Raw genomic sequence first — 23,442 nt, forward strand, 5'->3', positions numbered from 1 at the left:
TGAAGTCCTACACAAAGGAGCGTCTGTCTTTATGGAGTTTGGAGCTGGCTCGGTAACCTATGGATGGGCTCTTGTTCACAGAATCTGAAAACTCTCCAGAAGGAGACATTTCTAATGCTTATCCTGGGAAGGGAATGCCTTCCCTTTTGAAATTCTATAATGTCCAACACCCAATAGTACTTCCATCTCCCCTTGATTATTATATCACTTTATAATCAATATTTGATCTGTTATGTCCCACTTCTGTGAACTTGCTTCATAAGCAATTCCTAATGTTGATAAAATTATCTGCTTCATGCGTAATTTGAAACTCTCAAGCTGCATCTGTCTGGTGCAGATGTGGGCTCAGTATTTTGTCTGCAGGATCTCAGACTATCTTCCTTCCTCTTCCCTATTTCTAAGAAAAACTTCTTTTCAGGAGCTTGTGGGTATCGCTGAGGTAACATGTGGTCTGCGCTCAGGATCTGTATCTGCCATCTTTCTCTACTTCCTTGTCAAAGTCGCTCACATGCCTTCCCCCCAAATCTGCCCAGCTCCATGCAGGGATCTCTATCTGTGGCCAGGTCAAGTCCACAGAATGCAGACATTCATCCTGATCCACATGAGCTTTAAGAAGCAAGTTTTCTCCACAGCTTGGGGTTGCCATTGTCTCCTGGGCCCCAAAGCTGCTGTACTTGGGCACAGAGTCACCTCTGACTCATAAACACCATGGCACCATCTCTCATTCTAATCATTCACTTCAGGTGCCTCCAAGTAGCTACTTAGGTCTACCAGACACATGGATTCTCCACCCTTCTGTCTTCTTTCTCTTTTCTTTCTGGTGGAATCTTTTCAAATCCTTTACGCACATCAACTCATATAGGTAAGGCGTTTTGGAGGTGGTATAAGGGTGTATACCAATTGTTTGCAAGAGGTGTCTAAATTTTACCTCCGGTCCATCCTAAACACCCTGCAACACATAGAAAAGAAAATCCAGGAGACTTGGAGATGTTAAAGAATTGTCACAAAGTCATTTATTCATCCTATGAATATTTATTAATTATCTACTCTCTAGAACCTGGGGCTATGATACTATGTAAGACATACATTGTCTTTCCTGTCATGGAACTTTCATTCTAATGGTAAGGCAGACCCAACAACAAGTAAATAAATATCCAAGTGGGCTGGGTGTCTTCTGTGGACCCCTCTAAATCCATGCCGATGTCTGTCTAGAATGCTGACATCTTTGAGTATAACTATGCGTTTTCTTGGCCTCTGGCTTCCAGCTGGTTTTGGCCAATGGGAAACACCAACAAGATATTAGAAAAAGAGAAGAGAGTGAGATCAGAGTATTTGTTTTCTTAGTGCCTTCCCTGTGGGTCACCGTGGGCTGTCTGTCCCTTGCATGAAGTCCACAGCTCCATGATCTGGTACTCCAGGTCTTATTAATTACAATTTCTTACTTTTTGTCCATTCTGTTGTTTTCTCAATAGCATTACATGTAATTCCTAAACATCTTTAACCTATCCTGTGATTTTATTTCTACATAAAATAAAAAGAAAATTTAAAAAGTTTCGGTTATAAAATTTTTGGAATTAATATACATATATTTTTGCATGAATTACAACACATCCTGCTCTTCCCACCAGCATTTTGCTTGTCATGGTAACTACATGATCACCACAGAGATAAGACAAATAGCCAATGTCGTCTGAACTTTACAGAAAATGACATCAAGCAAAGTCCATGGGTAAGGGATAGAATTTTGCCCAAATCCAAACAAGTCAACCAGGTTCCTTGTTTAAGCCTGTATAAGATCAATAATTTATTTATTATTTATTTATTTTTTTATTGAGATAAAAGTCACAGAGCATAAAATTCACCATTTTAACTGTTTTAAAGTGTACAATACAGTGGATTTTAGAACAGTCAAAATGTGCAATCATCACTTTATTATTTAATTTACTTAAAATTAAAAAAAAATATTAAAATTATTAGGGTAACATTAGTTAATAAAGTTATATAATTTTCGGGTACATAAGATTATAATTCGACATCTGTGAATTCTATTGCATGCTCCCCACCGGAACTCTAGTCCCCTCCTATCACCATGTGTTTGGCCCCCTTTACCACTCGCCCTCTCTCCACCCTCTTTCCTCTTTGGTAACCATAATTCTATTGTCTGTATCTATGAGTTTATTTTTGTTGGTCTTATTAGTTTGTTATTTTTTTTTTTATATTCCACCTATGAATGAAATCATATAGTTCTTGTTCTTTTCTGTCTGACTTATTTCACTTAGCATGATATTCTCCGGAGCCATCCATGTTGTTGCCAATGGCAATATTTTGTATTTTTTTTTTTTTTTATAGCTGAGTAGCATTCCATTGTATACATGTACCACATCTTTATCCAATCATCCATGAATGGACATTTAGGTTGTTTACATGTCTTGGCTTTTGTAAATAATGCTGCAGTGAACATGGGGGTGCAGATATCTTTAAGAATAAATATTTTTGGATTTTTTTTGGGAAAATACCCAGGAAAGGAATTGCTAGGTTATGGGGTAGTTCTATTCTTAACTTTTTGAGAAACCTACATACTGCTTTACATAGTGGCTGCACTAATTTACATTCAGTGGGGTCATGTGTTAAACCAATTCAGGCACCAAGGACACTTGACTTGAAAGGTTTGTTTGAAACAAAAGTGACCATATATTGTAAGGGCAAGAGTCGGCTGATTTCCAGTGAGCCAGCAGGTGAGAAAAAACATGTGTGAACTGCTTCCTAGCACCATTTCGGCATCAATTCTAGGCTACCATTCTGATAGGGTGCAAATACTGGGCTCTGCTTGATTCTTGTGTCCTGGTCTGACCAGGTGGAACAGCTTCACCATATTTCCAGCCATTCCTCCTGCAGAATACCACCATTTCAAGGCATGGGAAATTTTCTGAGAAACGAATGTTTTCTAAATGACCAGCAAAGGAGGAAGTGGCATTGGTGTCTTGTGCTTTGGGTCCACAGCTTGAGAGGATGATGTTTTCTTTCTTTCTTTGTATTGAAATGTGGCTTCCTCTTCTGTGCCAGTTAGTAAGAAAGGGTTGGCTCCTGCTTAGAATGCGTAGAGCTGGTTATAGTGTTAGCGTGTGAATTAGTTGTCAACTTGGCAAGAAGCAGCTGGCCTAGAAAAATGAATTAAATGAAGATACTATTTATATAGTTGTGGGCAGACAAAAGGAGTTCTTAACCCAATTCCAGTGTGTATGGGGGGTTTTCCACACCACCAAGCAATTCTCCAACACAAGCTGGGTTTCCTACAATTCAATGAATTCTGACACCATCTACCTGGATATAGTATCAGATCCCACAGGTTAAAGGCTCGGTCCCACCAGACTGCCTCCCCCACCACTTTAGAAGCCAATCACAAGTCCAGGTTGTCACTCATGCTTCTGACCCATGACTTCTTCCTTGAATTTCATTAATTTGCTAAAGTAGATCACAGAACTCAGAAAAACATATTACTTATTAGATTACCAGTTTATTATGAAGGGAACAGTCAGGTGGCAGAGATATGTAGGACAAGTATGGGGTACAGAGCTTCCATGCCCTCTCTAGGCACCACTCTCCCCAAATCTCCACATGTTCACCAACCCAGAAGCTCTCTAAACCCTGCCTGTTTTCAGGAAGGCTTCATTACACAGGCATGATTGATTAAATCAATGGCCATAGATACTTGATTCCACCTCTAGCCGCTCTCCATTCCAGGGAAATGGTGGGAGAGGGGCGCAAAAGTCCCAACCCTCTATTTTATTCATGCTTGTTTCTCTGGCAACCAGCCTACATCCTTAGGTGCTTTCCAAAAGTCATCTCATTAACATAAACACTGTGTGGTGGAAATAGGCTTGTTATGAATAATGAGACACTCATTTCACATTTATGGCTGAAAGTGATATCAAAAACTGAGGAAAAGAGACCAAACATAAGACAAGATGCTCCCATTGCTCTATTGCTCAGACAACTCCAAAGGTTTTAGGAACTCTATGCAAGAAACAGCACAAGAGCAAGGATACATTTCTTATTGTAAATCACAATATCACAGCAGGGATAAAGGAAACTGACAAAGGGTAGTGGAGTACCCTGGGAGCAGCAATGGTGGGGGAATTCTTGGGGGTGAGTGGGGAGAGAAGTTATAGAAATCTGCAGAGGTCCTTAGCCTGTGACAGAAGAATCTAATCACCAACCAAATGTGCAGTCCTGGGAGGGCAGGAGGAGCTGGAAAAATAAATATTCCCACCTCTTTGTCTCTTCCAGTCCTCTTCTCTCCTTCCACAGCTTCCATTGGTTAAATTCACCTAAAGGCAGAACATGAGAGGGTCCTGATGATGCAGTCTGTACAGGACAACCTTCCAGTGCACAGAGCAGGATAGAGCAGCTTCTTTCACAATCACCCAAAGTGCGTTGTTACAAGCCTGATAAAGTTCAAGAGGGGGCCACACCTTACTGAACTGTTCCTTAGACTAATCATTTGCTCCCTTGGTTTGTGAAATGGAATCCTGTGATGGTGAAAGCCTACAGTTCTACCAAGGGAAGGTGAGATATCTGAATTTGGGATTAAAGAAGAAGCTCATCAACAGATTCTTTTGTCTGATGGCTTCTAATTTTGTTAGTTCTCATTTGTTCATTGGCTCACAGGCCACTCTACTGTTTGTATGTATTCCTTTTTATGGGCTTTGCATTCAGACACAAGCTGGATGGTTTGATCAGTCGACATCCAATAGAGAGAGCTGCTCTGAGGTGGACTTCTCTGCTGGTTGTTGGTTGCCATATAAACCAATCCATGGTCCGATCAGCTATGATTGGGAGTCAAAGTCATATGTTCTATGCCTGACAAAATGTGTGTGAAGTCCTCCTTCCAGTATACTTTGTGAAGTGTATCAGTTAGCTTTGGCTGTGTCACAAATCACCCTCTAATTTCTTTTGCTTAAAGCAACAGTTATATTATTTTATTCGAAATATTTCATTTAGGGGTTGGCTAGACATTTTTTTCTGGTTGAGGCTAGCTTGGCTGGTCTTTGATGGACTCTTTCATGCAGTTTTGGTCAATTGGTGGGTCAGATGGTGTTGTATAATCTTGCATGGCCTCACTTCTACATTTGGTGGTTGACAGGTTGACAACCAGATTGATGGATTATTGATTAATGAGACTTGGTTCTTTTCCACATGGCCTCTCCTCCTCTAGAAGGCTAGCTTAAGCACATTCCCATGGTGATCTCAGGTTTTCAAGTGCAGCAAAAGAGGGCAGGCCCCAATGTGCATGCACTTTTCAAATCTCTGCTTGTACCTTGTTAGCTGTTGTTTCGTTGGCCAAAGTTTAGAATCAACATGAGAAAACTACACGTGATGAAGGGGAATTATGGCATCTGTATGCACAAATAACTTTTCACATGCAGAATTAGGCTGTCAGCACATGGAATACCCAGAATCTCAGGGACTTTTGGTTCAGGCATTTCAGTTTAACATTCAGACAATTTTCATTTCAACTCATCTGAGAAGGATAGACCAAACCTCTTTACTTTGCCATGCAAAAGAAACATTTTGAGTACCACATGTAGCAAATACTTTGAGTCTTACATAAAGAGGCTGATGGCAAGCCCACCTAGGCAGTTATATCCAGGTAATTATTTAAATATTTTATTTCATTGGCTCTAATTTATAAAAATCAATGGGAAACTGAAAGAGGAAGATATTCATGTTAGAGATAATAAGGCCATGTTTCATAAATGTAATAAAACCAAGACAAGGAATAAATAAGTAGGTGTGTATTTGGACTTGTCAGACTAGGGGGATATTTTTCTGGATCTTACAAAGATTCTTTTAATATGAGTGAGAAGCAAATTTTGAAACCATGCCAATGGGACCAGTTAAGAATTTTTATTAGCCAAGATAAGTGTGATCATGTTGGGTGACCCTATCTCAAAGACCAAGAAAATGGGCATATCATTCTTCCAAAGTGATAAACTGAGATGGAATACAATAATAGCGAGCTGAGTAATAAATACATGGATGCACCGACTCTTTTCCACACTTTGGCCTTCAACTCTTTTGTTAAGAAGTTCACCAACCTAAAGGAGCATCCTTTAGGTTGGATAATTTTCTTGGTGTAAGTGGAAGTTGGTTCCACTCTCTATTACCCGGTTTTGCCCATTGGACACCATCACCATTTCCAAGCTCATTTTCTGAGGCACTTTAATATGGTCCATCCTGATAATGTACTACTTAAATTACTGGAATGAAAAGAGAACTAATGGACTATGCATTATGCAAACTCCCCAATTAACACCCCCACCTTCTCCTCTACCCACAAGAATCTTTGAGAAACTAGAGCTCAAGAGGACAAGTGACATGCTTCCTTTTTTTTCAGCTCCAAGAGGCTGCCAGACTGAGTGATAAGCAAGGACTTTTCATTTTGTGGGTAAGTAGAAACCGGTTTGGTATCTTTCCATAGAAAATAAAAAATGTTTCATGTGTGATATTTGGTCTAGAAAAATGTTTTGGTACTGGAAAAAAATTCAAGGAGACATTACATGTCTCGTTGCTTTATTTCTTGAAAGCTGCTGTAGGGGCATCTGTCTCATGTTCACATGCCCACTTCTGCCTGGGTAAGGATTGTGTGTATTAGATGATAGTGTGAAACAATCTGAGTTGCTTTAACACACTCCAAAGAGACGATGAATTCATGGGCTTAAGGGGAACTAAAATAAGAAAGATGCAAGACACACAGTCTGAATCAGATGTAGCAGATAACCAATTAGTTATTAAAAATGAGAAAACTGGATCTAAAAGTGTGATTGAGTTTATTGAGGCCCCATAGTGAATTACTAAGCTTTTTCATACTCCACACACCTCACCCCCATAATAAACACACCAGCACAGTTAATGCGAGGCTTACAGTGAAAGGCTTGTATATTTTATTTATGGCCAAAGTAACTATAGGTAGGTGTTTTTTCAGCCACTTACTTGTGACCCAATGTTAGAGGTGGGGTCATGAAACCAATTTACTGGGTTCCGACCAGCATTTTGAAAGGAATTAAAGTACTAGAGCTATAAAATTTTGGATGCTGCCTATAGTGAATATTGATTTGTGAAACTTGGTTCATTTCTCTTTCTTTCTCTCTCTATCTCTCTGGTGTAAAATGTATTTCTTACAGTGGGTCATGGCCAAAATTCTCTGCAAATCAGCATTGATATGTATGTGAAATCAGCCAGGGACAGAAAGAGAAATATGGTATGAGCTCGCTTATCTGGAAGCTACAGTAGTCAAACTCACAGAAGCAGAGAGTAGAATGGTGGGTGCCAGGGCCTGGGTTGTGGGGAGAAGAAAACAGGAGGCGATGGCTAGAAGGTATAAAGTTTCAATTATGCATGATGAAGAAGTTCTAGAGAGTGACTATACAGCATAGTGCCTATAAATAACAATTCTGTATTGTGTACTTAGAATTTGCCAAGAAGATAGATCTTATATGTTCTTGACACACACACAGGCACACACACACAATTATCAAAAAGGGGACGGGAGGTGATGGATATGTTCATGACTTTAGGGGTGATGGATATGTTCATGACTTCGATGGTAGTGATGGTTTCACAGATGTATATTTATCTCCAAACTCATCAAGTTGTATACATTAAATATGTACAGCTTTTTACATGCTAACTATACCTCATTAAAGTAGTTAACCTTTCCTCACAAAACAAAGTCAGCATTGCTAGAGGTCTCAGCTGTTCTGAAAAACATTACCAACTCTTTCACATAAAATACTCACTTAAGGTAAGCTGGTTTCAAGTGAGGCTTCAAAAAGAATTGTTCTTCTCTAGACAGGGTTCTTCACACTGGGAATTGCCACAGTCTATTTGGAGTAAGTTTTTTGGAAGGAAAGAGAAAAATGAACTCAAAAGGGAAACAATTGTTGAGAGAAGAGAAGGCACCTAGGAAGTTACCAAGTATAATTCCTTGAACATGAGACAGAATTTGATTTTCAATCAGGAAGTATCGTCTCCTGCAGAGGTTGCAAGCTGGGGGCCCACTGGTTCTGTATTTAAGGAAAATGTGGATTTGAATGTCTTTAGGTAGAGCCCATGGTCTTCAGTTCTCCATAGTCCCTATTGCTCCCCTCAAATGGCCTCACTTATTTATAAGCACAATGATACTATTAAGTATTTTCTTAGCTCCATTTTACAGATGAGGAAACTAAAGCTCAGAGGGAAAGTCACCACCTCAGAGTCACTGATCTAGTCATTGCAGATTGCAATTCAAACTCAGGTTGTCCTGGGTTTAATGTCCTTTAACTGCCTATGGCCGGCACCTAATGATGGGTGAGACACTAAAAGAATTGCTCCATGGGCGGGTCCTAAAGGGTTTCAGACTCAAAGACAGAGCAGAACAGGTATATAGAGAAGGGATGGAGCTGATTAGAAAAATATGTACTTTTTTAGCCATTTTGTTTCCTCTTCTATTAAAATATTTCATTATTATTATTTTCTTATTGCTAAAATAATGTACAAAATTTAGAATTAGTTAAATTTAAAATCACCACAATGGCATTCCTTTAACATTTTGAATTCCTTTATATGTGATATTCTATACTTTTCTCTATTACCTGCTTTTATCTTGATGCTGTATCACAATTGCTTTCCCTGTTGTTTTGATAGCCTCCTACAACATTATTTTATTTAAAATACTGAATTATTTGCATTACGCATATTTAAATGCTGCCTTTCTTTCTGCTGACATTTTATGAAACTATTTCTTCCAAATCTTGTGATATATCTTCCCCCTTGGTGTCTTTATCATCACTTTTAGGGTGGCTTAACTGATTTGTGGAGGATATTATCTTTGCTAATGTGCACTGGAGCTTTTATCTTAACTGCCCAGCTCAGCATGACTCGACAACAGTATTTTTTATACTTAAAAGAGGTATTCATATGGCAAACTCTGCTACATTGTTTTTTAAAGTCTCCTTTGAAAGGCTCATTCATAGAGATGTTTAGTACCTCCATTATTTTCTACTCTAGAACAACTTCTAAATAGAATGGATATAATGCAAGTATTCCTCTTTATATCATCGGGAGTAAATAAAAGTTTTTGCACAAATCTTCAGTTTTAACAAATGTTAGGTTATCGGAAAAAAAAGAAGTGATTTCTTTTTTGAATATGAAATACCTCACTTGGTTCAAAATTCAAATTTTGAAAGGGTGAAGTGTGAGGTCTCCTTTCTCCTGGAGACTTTTTTCTTTAGCCACTCAGTTTTCAAAGACAACAAGTGTTGTCTATGAATTTCTTAGGCATTTTCCAGAAATATTTTTGGCAAATACAAATTTGTAATATATACACGCATTTGATGCATTTCTGTGTTCATGCACACACACATATATAATTATATAGAGAATAGCTAACATTTGTGTAAAATAGAGGAGATAATGTCTCTGTTATGTAAACATAGTTTAAATATATGTGTACAAATTTCTAATTGTGTATAGTGTGCTATTATTGTCCTTATCATCTCCCCCATTTTACACAAACACTAACATACATACTTCTGACCCTTTATCGACTTGTTTCTGGTCCAAAGACAGTGTGCCCAACATTTCGAAAGGCCAACTCAAAATGTGAGAAGAGAAGGGGAAATGGGAGGAGCTGTTTTTGTAAACCTCAAGCAGAAAGCAGAACTCCTCGAATGATTAGCACGTCTATAGAACAGATTAACCGTAATCTATTAGCCCGAAGGCCATTAGGACTAAGCAGGCTTGAACAAAATGGAGTCAAAGAGAGGCCTAGCACTTCACTCTGCTACTATTCTCTACCTGCAACACCTTTCTTGTTCATTCCTCAATCTTGAGGGAAATAGAGCAACTGGGTCCAGGTTCAATTAAGAAAGAGGAATACCTTGTAATATGGAGTTAGATTTGTCTGCCCATTGTTCCCTCCTATCTGCTCTTATGATCTCACATGCCCACCTCGTCCATCTTAGAGGGGGCATTGTGGGTGTTTAATTTACTAGCAGAGACCACAGCAACAGTAGAAGTAGCAGCAGGCCAGGATATCTGTATGTTAATGTGAGATGAAGAATAAAGAGTAACTTTTGTTTTCATGTCTCCCAGGACAAAAAGCATGATGAGTTGGCCACTGTACAAACACTTCTTGGTTCACCTAACAAGTAGTCTAAAGTGATGCTACTGTCTAAGGACCCATGAGCCAAGGACTCTAAGGTGGTCTGTTGTTGGAGTCTTAGAGCTTGAGCGGTAGGACGGGCCAAATGGCTGACTATAGGAGTTAAATTCCATACCATCAGTATTTGATAAAATTTATGAAAACAAAAGAAAAAAAGGTTAATGATCAGAGAAAGTTATAAACCAGTTTCTTCTGAGTCTGTAAGGCTGTCAGTCAAGACGGTTTCTAGATGTAAGCTCAAAGCATGGATGTCTCTTGAGATTATTATGTTAAGTGAAATAAGTCAGATAGAAAAAGTTGAGAACCATACGATTTCACTTATATATGGGATATAAATCTGAAAGCAACAAGCAAACAAGACGAACAAAAAGAGACTCATGAACACAGACAGCAGTTTTGTGGTTACCAGGGAAGGGGGGAGGTAGATAAGGATAAGGGGGTCAAAAATATGGTGATGGAAAAAAATTTAACTTTGGATGGTAAACTCACAATGCAATCAATATACAGATGATGTATTATAGAATTGTACACTTGAAATCTATATAATTTTATTAACCAATGTCACCGCAATAAATTTAATAAAAAAAATAAAGCAAAGAAAAAATAGGCAGTGACAATCTGATAGATTCTCCTGGTCTGCAGTCTTCGTATCTCTGATGATGTCATCAGGTGCTCAGGTAAAGTCTGTGTGTGGCTCACACAGCATCAGTCACTGAGATTGTTTATGCATGAACTGTTGTGATGATTTCTCTCAAGTTTATACCATGTTGTCTAGCTGCAGTTTGTAATTACAAGGCTCAGGAAAAAAAAGAACAAAACAGTTTTAGTCCTTAATAATTCCAAGTCAAAGGATGGGAGAAAGGTGAAATGTAAGTTTGGAGAGTTACAGCCAAATATTTAAGAAAACTGAAAAAATTCAGAATCCAGTCCAGTTTACAGGTAAAAAAAATTAACTTTAAAGACAATGAACTGAACTAGAATCTAATAACCACAGGTGTGTACTATAGTTTCTATTGAAACACAATTTTCTCTCTAAAATCACCCTCATTTTTATCAAAGATAGTCAAATTAAGACTAATTTGCTACATGTCGACTTTCAATAAATCTGCCCTGATTATTTGAATAAATACATCAAGAATAGCAATTGATCACAAAGGCCTTTTAAAAATCTGCTTTGCTGGATTTCATAAGGAATCTCCAGACTGCACTTCAATTAGCCTCTCAAGGCTAAGAAGCCAAGCCACGTAGTCGCCAACAGGCTTCACCTGCAATACCTACAGACTTGAGTGAATCCATCAGGTTCTCGAAGTTCCCCAAATGTCTTGATGTTCTTCCTTTGCCATCCATCCCCCAGGAAGGCAATCTTTGTTCCTCACCTGGAAAGACTGCTATGAACCATGTAAGCAACTTACCAGGCTGTTCTTCCAAGGGACTTTTACTAGCTTCCAAAGTCAATCTTAATTCCTTAAAGCTGTCTGGTCACATCGAGTCTATGTATCTGTTCCTCAAAAATGATATTCTAGTCAAAACCTTGGTCACAAAACCAGTTTCCAATTGTGTCCTGTTATAAAGAGAACCAATTCTTCTGAATTGATGCAATCAATCTTGCCATGAAAATAATACACACTCATTATAAGTCTCTAAATTCTGAAAGAATTAAGTAGGGAGAAAAATAGAAATGTTTTAATACTGCTTACGAAGGTATAATTTACCAAATTGCTCTAAAAATACCCCAAGTTTCCTTGTATCTGAAAAACAAAAAGATTAAAAAGTCAGCAACATTTCAAACAAAAAGTTTTAAAAATTATAATCATCCTTAGTTCATTCATTCTCAATCAATTCTTGTTTATCCTCATCATTTGCCAGTATTGTATGAGTCCAGTTAATCTTCATCTAGTGTAAGTTTTCTGACAATTTTTTCTCAGAAACCCGTACTTTAGAATAACTCAGAGTCCTCTCCATGGATCTATAATATGAAACACTTGGCAAAAGCATCAGAGTAAAACAATGACTATCGGTAAATGACAAAAAAAAATGTAAATGACACAGTCATAGATCTGATTAGAATGCAGTTGAAAAATAAGTTTGCTTTTCTGTAACATTTTAAGATAATTAGAATTATGAATGAAATTATATCAGAATATTGTGTACCTTTAGAGATTTTCTATAATCTCTAGAACATTCACTTTAGTAAGAAGAATATATGCATACAAATGATATAATTATTGTTCTTTATTTGCTAAAGGTTCCCATGTAATTTCGACACACCAAAATAAGCCTAAGTAGTTTAATATTTCTCTTTTGTAAGGAGAGAAAACAAATATTTTGATGTGTTCTAGGGGCCCTTTTGAAATACCTCAGTTATTCCCAGGTCAAGATTCTATTTCTAATTTAAATTTTTGGAAGTTTGTCAAAATATATCAAAAGCTTTGGACATTTTGTTACCGTCAGAGCTATTTGAACTTCGGTGTTGCCCCAGTGGCAGGGGCTGGGGACAATGCCGAAGAAGAGTTGTCAGCATTTTTCCTCTGTTCTCCCTCATTGACAGTAAAGGATCACAAGTCAATGAGATTTAAAAAAGAGTTATTAAAGGCATGTTTTAGAAAGACAAATCACGCCCCAATGGTGCACATGGTTTTAGTGATGAGAGCTGTAACTGAGCGCTGTATTAACAACCACAATAACCAACACAAAAGGACCCAGAAGTGTGAACATCTGCATTATATTTGGGCCATGATGGCTGGTTCCAAAGGCATTCCTAGGTGATTGGAAAGTGAGGTCATTTTGAATGACACTTAGCTGCTATATAACTCTTTGCCTAGTGCGCATGTGTGTACCTAGAAGTCTACTACCATTGTGGTGTTCTCTGGGTGGTCTCGAGGCTGGGCTTCTATTCCTTTGTTGCCCCACCACTCATGTCTGACTAGCTACCTAACAATTTGATTAAATAAGATCATAAGTCATTATAAAGCAATATTTAATTATCCACTTAACCAAAGTGGCAATAGAAAATTTTAATCACAAATAAAAAAACTTACATAACTATTAGCAAAACTTAGTTCTTACTATTGAAGAGATTCAGTTTTCTTAAGTAATTAAGGACCTGATTAAGACAACATAAAACACAGAAAATTATTTTGATAAAACAGAATCTTTGCTTTCTAGACAGAAAATTTTTCACAATATCAGTAGCAGACCAATAGTTCAAGAAATGTCCTTTTAGCAGGAGAGAAAACTCACCGCTAATTTTGCATTACCTTACTTTTAAGTTCAGTTACTTGATTAATTTTAATCTTAATAAGTTTGGCCTCATACAAAACTTTCTCAGGACTCTTATTTGTAAATATTTAGATATTTAATAAATATCCATGATTGAATTTAGCTAACAAAACTTTATTTTTATTTATCGATTTTTAAAGGCAATGAATTTATTCATTCATTTATTTATCCAGCAAGCTTACGAGCCATGTATTGATTCATAATAATATAGTTCTGCCCTATATTTCTTAGACACCATTATAAAATGGCCTATTATAACATTTATTGCACTGCAAGCTGAATTTTATTTCCTACAGACTCAGTGCAATATAGTACAATAAGTTGACTACATGGTGTTCAACTTGTCCCCAATGCCAACACTGTGCAGTAGGTTCTGTAGTCATAACACAAATCTGGCAAATTCCAGACCAAATCTCAATGTCTAGCTTAATATGTAATCATTACAGATAGCTGTAAGAATATAAGCATTTGTCTGAAATAACACAACGATTTCACCTCCATTTCAGTACACTGAGAATTCTATAGTCCTTATACTGTTTCTCAGTATCATGTATTTATCTTTTATAAGAAAAAAATATTGTTAATGAAAATTGTATCTAGCCCATCAACAGAGGATTGAAAAAAGAAGTTATGGTTCATATATACAATGGAATATATTCAGCCATTAAAAAATGAAATCCTACTATTTACAACAACATGGATGGACCTAGAGGTTATTATGCTGAGTGAAATAAGTCAGCCAGAGAAAGATAAATACCATATGATTTCACTTTTATGTGGAATCTAAGGAACAAAAAGAACAAACTGATCAAAAACAGACTCACAAATATAGAGGACAATCTGGTGATGGCCAGAGAGGAGGAGGGTTGGGGGACTGGGAGAATAGAGTGAAGGGTTAAAAAAGTACAATTTAGTAGTTGATAGATGGTCATGGGGATGGGGAGCATGGCATAAGGAATGCAGTTAGCATTAATACGTTGGCTAGGTAGAGAACCAGAGGAGAGAAAGAGCAATTAGGGGGATTGTTTTTGTAAACTTATATTATATAAAATGTCTAACCAATGTACTGTATACTCAAAACTAATAAAATAAAAAAAATGGGGCAAAATGTAAACAATTGATGAATCTGGGTGAAGGGCAAAGGGTATTATAGTAGTCTTGCAACTTTTCTGTAAATTTGAAATTAGGTACAAATAAAAAGTTACCTCCTGACAAAAAAAAAAAAAAGAAAAAAAAAAAAAAAGAAAAATGCTCCAGCATGCTCTTCTCATTCAATATCCAATTCTGCACACCAGTGGGTGTCATTTATCTTTTTCTTTTAACTTTGGGCAATTTTCAAGGTAGAAAATTATAGCCCATGGTCATTTTGGTTTATACTTCTTTTATTATGAGTGAGGTTCAACATTTTCTTCCTGTTTGTTAGTAATTTATGTTTCTTTGTACCTTTCTGTTTCCATCATCTTTTTTTCTATTGGGTTTTTAACCATTTCTTTTTTTTAACTTTTGATTTTGAGCTCTTTGTGAATTGGGTAAATCAGTCCTTTGTCATGTATGTTGCCAATATATTTCTTAATTGTCATTTTATAATTCTTAAAAAAACTAAAAAGAAATTTTTATCTTACTTACATTTATTTACTTGCTCCTATCAATTAAGTTTAGATTACTTATGAAAATAACATCATACCAAATTATTTTTCTTGCTGACAAATTTTGGAACAGAGATAATAAGAACTTATTTGACTAATAAACCCAGGTAGAATAGAAGTATTATTTAATGCTGATGGTTCTTAAGACATACCTATTTAACCAAGCCAAAATGAAAATCAGCTTTAATATAAAATTTTTTCCCAGATGACATGATTCTGAAATGCATTTGTGTTAGTTTCTGTTCTATTTTTACAGATTCTCATATAAGCATGTTTATTTAAGCCAATTAAATATTAAAAATTAGCAATATCATTTGGTGGTAGAAATATGCTATAGACATAGACATACATAAACATACAGATAAACATGGACAGAGGTCTCATAGCTTTCATTTTAAAACACTAGCTTTTGTGTCCCAGGTACAATGCAAAACTCAGAGGTATGTTGCTCAGATGACCAAAACTTTTTGTGATATAAGAATTCCTTTAAAGTAATTTTAAAATTAATTTATAATCAAAGAATGCATTCCATTATCTGAGAGGTCTCAGAGCCTCTCCTTTGTCAACTTATGAGCCATCCAAACCTATAGTGAATTTTAAGGAGTTTATCTGAGCCACACTGACTGCAATTACTGGGAAGCCAAATCTCAGTGGATTCAGAACATGCTCTGAAGAATGGCAGTTTTGCAGTTCATTTTGTACATTAGAATCAAAGGAGACATGAGGAGGGTGACATGAAATCACTGGTGGTGGATTAAAAGGGCGAGAGAAAGCAAAGCGGGGGGAAATCTCTGGGGTTGGATAAAAGGTAAAATGGAGGTGTTATTGGTGAGTGGGGCACATATTCCAGGCTCTCAATGTCTCGAACAAAGAATTGAGCAAGACAGCGAAGTACGGCAGCAAAGAATAGCTTTATTGGAAGGGAGAGTAAAGCGACAGTTCACCTCCAGATGTGGAAGTACGGCAGCAAAGAATAGCTTTATTGGAAGGGAGAGTAAAGCGACAGTTCACCTCCAGACGTGGAAGCTGCCCGAGCGAGAGAAGGGTGGCTCAGGGGCCAGTAACAAAGCCCTTGGGCTTTTATCCTTACTTACTGTGGGTGGTCACTTTACTTAGAGTAGGCTTCCTTAATAGATAGCTAAGATGGACGGGGCTTGGTGACTCCTCCTTTACTTTCTGTGTGTCTTTGTTCCCAGAATTCAGTGTTGTGATATCAATGAACTTCCAGGTATATGCATTATGTTAGAATGATGTCATGAGGAGGCTCAGGTGAGTAGGAGGTTATTATGGTCTTCATTGCGCAGGTGCGAGTGACTTGCTTAAACTGGTACCTAATTCTCTACCTACCTGTTTCTTTGTGGAAGTTACTTTTTAGCCCTCAAATGCCTTTTGGCTTGCTTCATTGTGGGTGGACTGGGACAAGCCTTTTCTAGAACACGATGGCTTCAGCATTTTGCGGGCAAACCCCAAAGCCCCCATTGATCTTCCTTGCCTAAACTTTTTTCTAAGACCTCTGAACCCCTTCTTGTTAGTATGAATGTTGAGTAATGGAAGGTCTTTTCTTCTGTATCTGCTTCCTGCTGATGAGGATCTTAGTCCCACCTGTTGGGGTTCTGATGCAGGACAGGGCAAATTTCTCTGAGTGACAGGGAGACCAGGCCCTGCACCGAGAGAAGAGAGTCCTTTGTTGGAGAGTGTGGAAAGAATTCGACACACACACCAGAGTTAGAGTCAAAAAGAAAGGTGATTAGAAAAGTGGCAACACTCCATAGACAGTGTGGTCTCCTCTCAGAGGCAGAGAGAGTGAGAGGGACAGTGAGAGAGACAGTGAGAGACAGAGTAAAGGCTCTGAGAAGGACTCTGAGTGTTCGGGGTATTCAGTTGATAGGTCATTCTTTAGTTTCCATTTCCTTTGATATGGACTTACAGTGAGGAAGGGAAAGAGTATGTAGCCAGAAAAGGTAAGAATATGTAGAGTGAAAGGCCTGCTGGCAGTTCCCAGCCTTTAATCCATAGGTTCCCATGGTTTTAGCCGTAGGGAATGACTCTTGGTTCCAGTTTCACCTTCACAGGTGTGGGGAGTAGGTTGTTGGTAATCCAGCAGAAACTTGCCTTTGTTCTGCAGGTGTCTTCCTAGCCTGGCTGCAGGGCTGATCAGCACATTGCAACCTCTGATTGTAGCTTGATTAGCATTTTAATTCTCTTGCCTCTTCCCTATGTTAGTTTCATGGAACTCTTTCCCTCTCTGTCTCAGTCAGAATAGGGTTTTGGTTTGTCCTCCAGAGGATGTATCCTGCTTAAATGCCACCCCTATCCCAAGACAAGGAAGAAAGGTAGATGTAAACTTGTAAATTAAATCATGTATCTACTAATTTTCTTACCGTTGATTTTCTTATTAAGTGAAAAGAATAAACTTAGTAGGGAAGACAGACTTGGTTAATACAATACTTACAGCAAGCCCTGGGTGAAGAATCCCCTCCTCTCTGTGACTACAATGGCCCTGTCTGGCCCAAGGCAATTTCTGCTTATGATGGACTGAGAAGAATGTGAAGCTTCAGTGATCCTTAATCAATAACCATAGGACTTGAGTCTCAAGCTTCAGGGTAATTATGTGAATTAGAGGGAGAGGGGCTTTTTCCCAGAGAAAAATAAAAACCTCAGCAAAACATAGTAGTGGGAAAAAGAAAATACTTTGAAAAAAAGCAATGAAAAGTTCTGTGAATACATTTTGTAAAGAATGGTCCGTATCAGAGGGACACATACTTTTGCATTGGTGGGTACAGGATAGTGAACAATTAACATTTATAGCACATAGAAATGGTATGTGGGGGACAAGATAACAGTGAGGGGTTCTGTGGTCTCAGGGTTGTGCCCTGAAGAGTCTGGAAAACTGGATTACGGTGACAGTCCAAGGGTCTGTTATCTTAGGTGCAAAAAAGACAATAGGCAGGCTCACTTAAGGTAATGATTGCCCTTTGTCAAGAAAGCCACAGGCGCAGGATATGACTACCTGCGCTGACCTGCTTTTTAGTTAAAAATGTTAATGTTCAGACCATTCCATGTGGTTCCTCCTGGTCACTGAATTTGTAGGGCCCACCATGGTGGCCTCCCCTGAGCTTGCCAGGTTTAGTATGTGGCCCCTTTTTCGTTCATTCTGTCGAGGGCGCTCCTTAAGGTGGACTTGATGGCTAACACAAACAATAGAAGCAAGTGTGCACAATAAAGTTTATCAGAGATAAACAGAGCGGCTTCGGATCATCTGAATTTAAAATGGCAGATTTTCCTAGAGGAAGACGGCATGAGAATGGAGGCTGAGCATAAGATGGTGGTGCCACGTGTCTGGAGACGACGAAGATGGGGGAGGGGAAAAGAAGACACAAACACCAAACCAACAGGAGAAGGAGAAGCCTCAGAACAACACCCAAGTGACACACAAGACAATAACTTGAGTACTCTCCTAATCGTGCCACAGATTCACTAGGGAAGCTACAAATTTCACATTCAAATGACCAAATAAGTGAATGCAAATGAACTGATTCGCAAATCAGGTACAAGCCTTACAACTATTTCCCTCTTCAATAGGGTATTCCAAACAAATACAGAATAAATCAGCTTAGCCCAAGGGAAAAGCCCAAAGGAAGGGCAGGGGACGGAAGTTCAGGTTGTACATGCAGGGTTAATCACCCCACTTCCAAACCTAGCCTGTCTGCTCTCAGGCACAGAACTGCAGACAAACAAGTGGGTACAGTTTAGCAATCCTGATCCTGCTCTCAGGCGGCAAGCCCCTAAATGCAGATGGCTCTGTCCCCGAGAGGAAGCTGAGATGAAGAGGGAGAATTCCCTGCTGCCCATGCCAGAGTGACCTACCCCGCAGACAAAACCGATGGTAGACCGAGGTCCCAAGACCTTTCCATGCTCCAAAGGAGCCGTGTGCCAAGGGCAGCCAGTGCCCGTCCGGGAAAGTACCTCCTGAATCCCCATGTGGCCTTAGCAGCTGCTCGAGACTCGTGGAGGGGAACTCCGGCAAACGTTGGTCTCCCACGGGCACTAGCTCCTGGCCAAGGCTTGCCAAGTTGTTACTGGTCCAAAGCCTGTGTGCTCAATGCTTCGAAAGACCAAAACTCAAAATGTTAGGAAAGGTTTATTGATCAATCGAGCCCTATAGAACCTCACAGGTTTATTGATCAATTGAGCCCTGTAGAACCTCAAATCCATCTTACAAAAGTAAGGAGTTCAGGCTTCTTTTATGTCAAAGGAAGGCTATATGAGAGGGGCCGTTTTTGTAAACCTCAGTCCCAAAGTTGAATTCCTCTTGCATGTCTGCAAGGAAGACTAAGGAGAAGCCATTAGCCTGAAGGTCATGGGGACAAAGCAGGCTTGAGCAAGATGGAGTCAAGTATCTCACGCTGTTACATAACTACTTAAAAGTACACCTTTAAGATAATCTTTTCTCTCCCTCTTTATCAAGGAACTTTTTACACATACGAATGCAGTGATAATAACATCATGACCCCCACAGACCCTTAACTCAGCTTTAAAAATGACCACCTCCCAGGCCAATCTCATTTCATCAATCTCATAAATTCTACACATCACATTACTTCACCTGCAAAAATTTTAGTACATTTCTCTAAAAGATCAAGACTCTTTAAACATAGCCCTTATATCATACTTCTAGCTTCCTTTTGGACCAGACATCTGAGTTGATAAGTGAGGAAACGGAGTGAATTATCAAACCTATAAAAAATGAATAATCATTCTTTAATGTTACTACAGCTCCAGGCTTTAACCTATTAAAAATGATTTGTTTGATTTGGGGTCTAGTAAGACACTGCCATTTGTTGATATGTTTCCAAGTCTCTTAAATCTAGGTACCTTATATGTTTTCTACCTTAAAAATTTTTTTTTGAGTGAAGAAAGTGGTTAGTTTGTCCTGTGTAGTCTCCCACAGTCTGGATGTTGCCGACTGCAATAGATAGGATTTTAAATTCCAGCAGAATAGTCCGTCGGGTGCATCTTGCGTTTCCCATGTATTGGATTGCAAGTGTGTTTCTTATAAGCTATTCTGCTATGATCATTCTCTCAGGATCCTTTCCTTGAGATAATTTCCCAAAAGTGAAACTGTTGGGTCAAAAGATAGGTAGAAATAAAAGGACTTTGATGAATATTGGCCACCTATCTTCTAAACATTGTGACCATCAGAAATTGATTTTCATAGGGCTTATTCATTTGAGGAACCTTTGCCACATCCTGCTGGAGAGATTGTTCTTCTTGGTATCTCAGTGCTATGGGAAGCAGGTGCCTGCCCCTGCTATCAGGTAAGTAGAACAAAGAATTCCCCACTCTTCTCCCCATGGCCCTATATGCTAGCTTTGGTTGCTTCCCCCAAATTTGGCACTTTCTCCAGAAATGACTGTGTGTGCTTGTCTTATTAGAAACTCTAGAGTCTCTTAGTCATTCTCCCCCAAAGCAGAACTGAGACAAAGACTTGGGTGTAAGTACTTCCTTTGGAGGCAGATCCCAGGAAGCACATGGGAGGGAGTGAGAGATATCAGAGAGGGAAGGGATAAGAGCAAATGAAGGATGTGCTAGTGGGAAGTTACCGCTGTAGGTAATTGGCCCTCAATCTGTTGGAGACCCTCCAAGAGGCTTTCTGTTATGTGCCTTTGAAGGGCAGTAAGTCTGGGCTATTTATCCTCACCACTTACCGCTTGACAGCCATGCCTAGAGTAACCCCCTAACACTTCTGGCTTGCCCCCCCCACAGGCTGCAGAAAAATATCCTCTTACTGAGAGAGACAGTAAGTTATATGCATGCATAGGAACCCCCTTTGGGGTAGGATAATGGAACATTTCAAGTATTTGCTACACTGATGACCACCTAGTATGTCCATGCTCAGAGTACCTTAGCTCAGCATGTTACAACAATCTGGATCTACCTACTCTTCTGCTCTGGGCTTTAGGGTCTTCAAAGTAGTAAAAATACCATCAGATGAGTCACACACGGGCTAGACTGTTTGTAAGAAGATCTTATAAGCAAGAGTGTAAAATCCAATACTCTTGTGTCAGGAGTGAGCAATTTTTTTTTGGCCAAGGGTTGGATAATTACTATTCTCAGCCTTGTGAGCCATTTGGTCTCTGTCTTAATTTCTCAACTCCGTGTTGCAAAAACAGGCACATACTTTACATGAGCCAATGAACATTGCCTTGTTCCAAGAGAACTTGATTTATAGACACAGAAATTTGAATTTCATGTAATTTTGACATGTGGTGAAATAGTCTTTTTCCTGATTAAAAAAAAATCATTTAAAAACTGTAAAAATCATCCTTAGCACAAAACTAACAATGGTCTGGATTTGTTCCAAGAGCCATAGTTTGCTCACTGGGAATCAAGTGTGTGTGTGTGTGTGTGTGTGTGTGTGTGTGTGTAAAGCATTCATAGGGAAATTGCTGATGTTTGAGCATTTCGACTTACAGGAGTGGCTGTTTCATATGATTCAGCCTAATATGAATCCTTAAATATGGTGTTTTCATTAGTACCTACGCTATAGAACAGATAAGGTAGGAAGAGCATGTGTTAACCTTATCTTGTCCACGGAACTTGTCTTATGCTGTGATAATCCAAGTGGGCCAGTCTTTACTCCTTCCCTTTCCATATGATACAAATTTAAATTGCCTAGATATTATTTGTCTCACTTAAATCTTTTGGGGGCTAATGTTGGCCATAAAAGCAGATGCCTCCAGAATTTAGCACAGGATTCCAACCTAGCACACCCACAATGAAAGGGATAAGGGGAAAGTCATGTGCCAGTGCTTGGTTATTTTCAGCCCTCTCCCACAACAAAGTGATATTGAGAAACTGTGGCAGAGTTGTCTGTAATTCTGAGTTCATCTTTTTTTTTTTAAACTAAGTTTATTGGGGTAACATTGGTTAATACAATTATATAATTTTCAGGTGTACTTTATAATTTGACATCTGTATGTTCTATTGTGTTTACCACTCAAAGTCCAGGTTCCTTCAGCTACCATATATTTGATCCCTTTTACCCACTTCACTCTCCCCTAACCCCTATATTTAACCCACTTTACCCTGTCTACCTCCATCCTCCTTCCCCACCCCACTAGTAACCACTAGTCTATTGTCCATGTCCATGAGTCTCTGTTTGATTATCCTGCTCATTTGTTGCTTTTAGTTTATATCCCACATATAAGCGATATCATGTGATTTCCAACTTTTTCTGTCTGGCTTATTTCATTTAGCATGATTATCTCAAGGTCTCTTGTGGTTTTGATTTGCATTTCCCTAATAGCTAGCGATGTCGAGCATCTTTTCATATATTTGTTGGCCACTTGTACGTCCTCTAGGGAGAAGTGTCTGTTCAGGTCCACTTCCCATTTTTTGATTGGATCATTTTGTTGTTGTTGTTGTTGTTATTGAGTAGTATGAGATTTTTGTATATTTCAGATATTAGGCCCTTATTGGAGCTGTTGCTTGCAAATACATTTTCACATTAGGATGGTTGTCTCTTTATCTTGCTGATGATCTCTTTTGCTGTGCAGAAGCTTTTTAGTTTGATGTAGTCCCATTCATTTATCTTGTCTTTTACTTGCCTGGCTTTTGAGGTCAAATTCATAAAATCCTCTTTAAGTCCAAGGTCCATGAGTTTAGTTTCTATGTTTTCTTCTATGCATTTTATTGTTTTAGGTCTTATATTCAGGTCCTTAATCCATTTTGAGTTAATTTTGATGTGCGGTGATAGACAACAGTCTAGTTTCATTCTTTTGCAGGTGGCTTCCCAGTTTTCCCAGCACCATTTATTGAAGAGGTGTTCCTTTCTCCACTGTCTGTTTTTGGCTTTTTTTGTCAAAAATTATTTGCCCATGGCAATATGGGTTTACTTCTGGACTCTCGATTCTGTTCCACTGGTTTGTGTGTCTGTTTTTCTGCCAATACCATGCCATTTTGATTATTATCATTTTGTAGTATAATTTGAGGTTGGGCAGAGTGATACCTCCAGCCTTGATCTTTTTTCTCAAGATGGCTTTGGCAATTCAGGGCCTTTTTTGCTTCCATACAAATCTGATGATTTTTTGCTCTATTTCTTTAAAATATGCTGATGAGATTTTAATGGGGATTGCATTAAATCTGTATAATGCTTTAGGTAATATGGTCATTTTAACTATGTTGATTCTTCCAATCCAAGAACATGGAACATCTTTCCATTTCTTTGTATCTTCTTCGATTTCTTTTAATAAGGTCTTATAGTTTTCATTATATAGGTCCTTCACATGTTTCATTAAATTAGTTCCTAAG

The 23,442-nt window shown here is 38.5% G+C and overlaps 1 protein-coding gene across 1 annotated transcript in view; it reads left to right on the forward strand.

The window, feature by feature from the left end:
- Nucleotides 1-6,390: 6,390 nt before the first annotated feature.
- The window catches only part of LOC105301090 (adhesion G protein-coupled receptor E4-like), a 52,524-nt gene continuing 35,472 nt past the window's right edge, over nucleotides 6,391-23,442 (forward strand). Inside the window, exons 1-2 of the mRNA XM_011373615.2 lie at nucleotides 6,391-6,448; nucleotides 20,348-20,447. Coding sequence (XP_011371917.1) covers nucleotides 20,417-20,447 — 31 coding nt within the window. The 5' untranslated portion in view covers nucleotides 6,391-6,448; nucleotides 20,348-20,416. The remainder of the gene's footprint in view (nucleotides 6,449-20,347; nucleotides 20,448-23,442) is intronic.

This window comes from Pteropus vampyrus, unplaced genomic scaffold, assembly GCF_000151845.1.
Source record: "Pteropus vampyrus isolate Shadow unplaced genomic scaffold, Pvam_2.0 Scaffold226, whole genome shotgun sequence".
Taxonomy (NCBI): domain Eukaryota; kingdom Metazoa; phylum Chordata; class Mammalia; order Chiroptera; family Pteropodidae; genus Pteropus; species Pteropus vampyrus.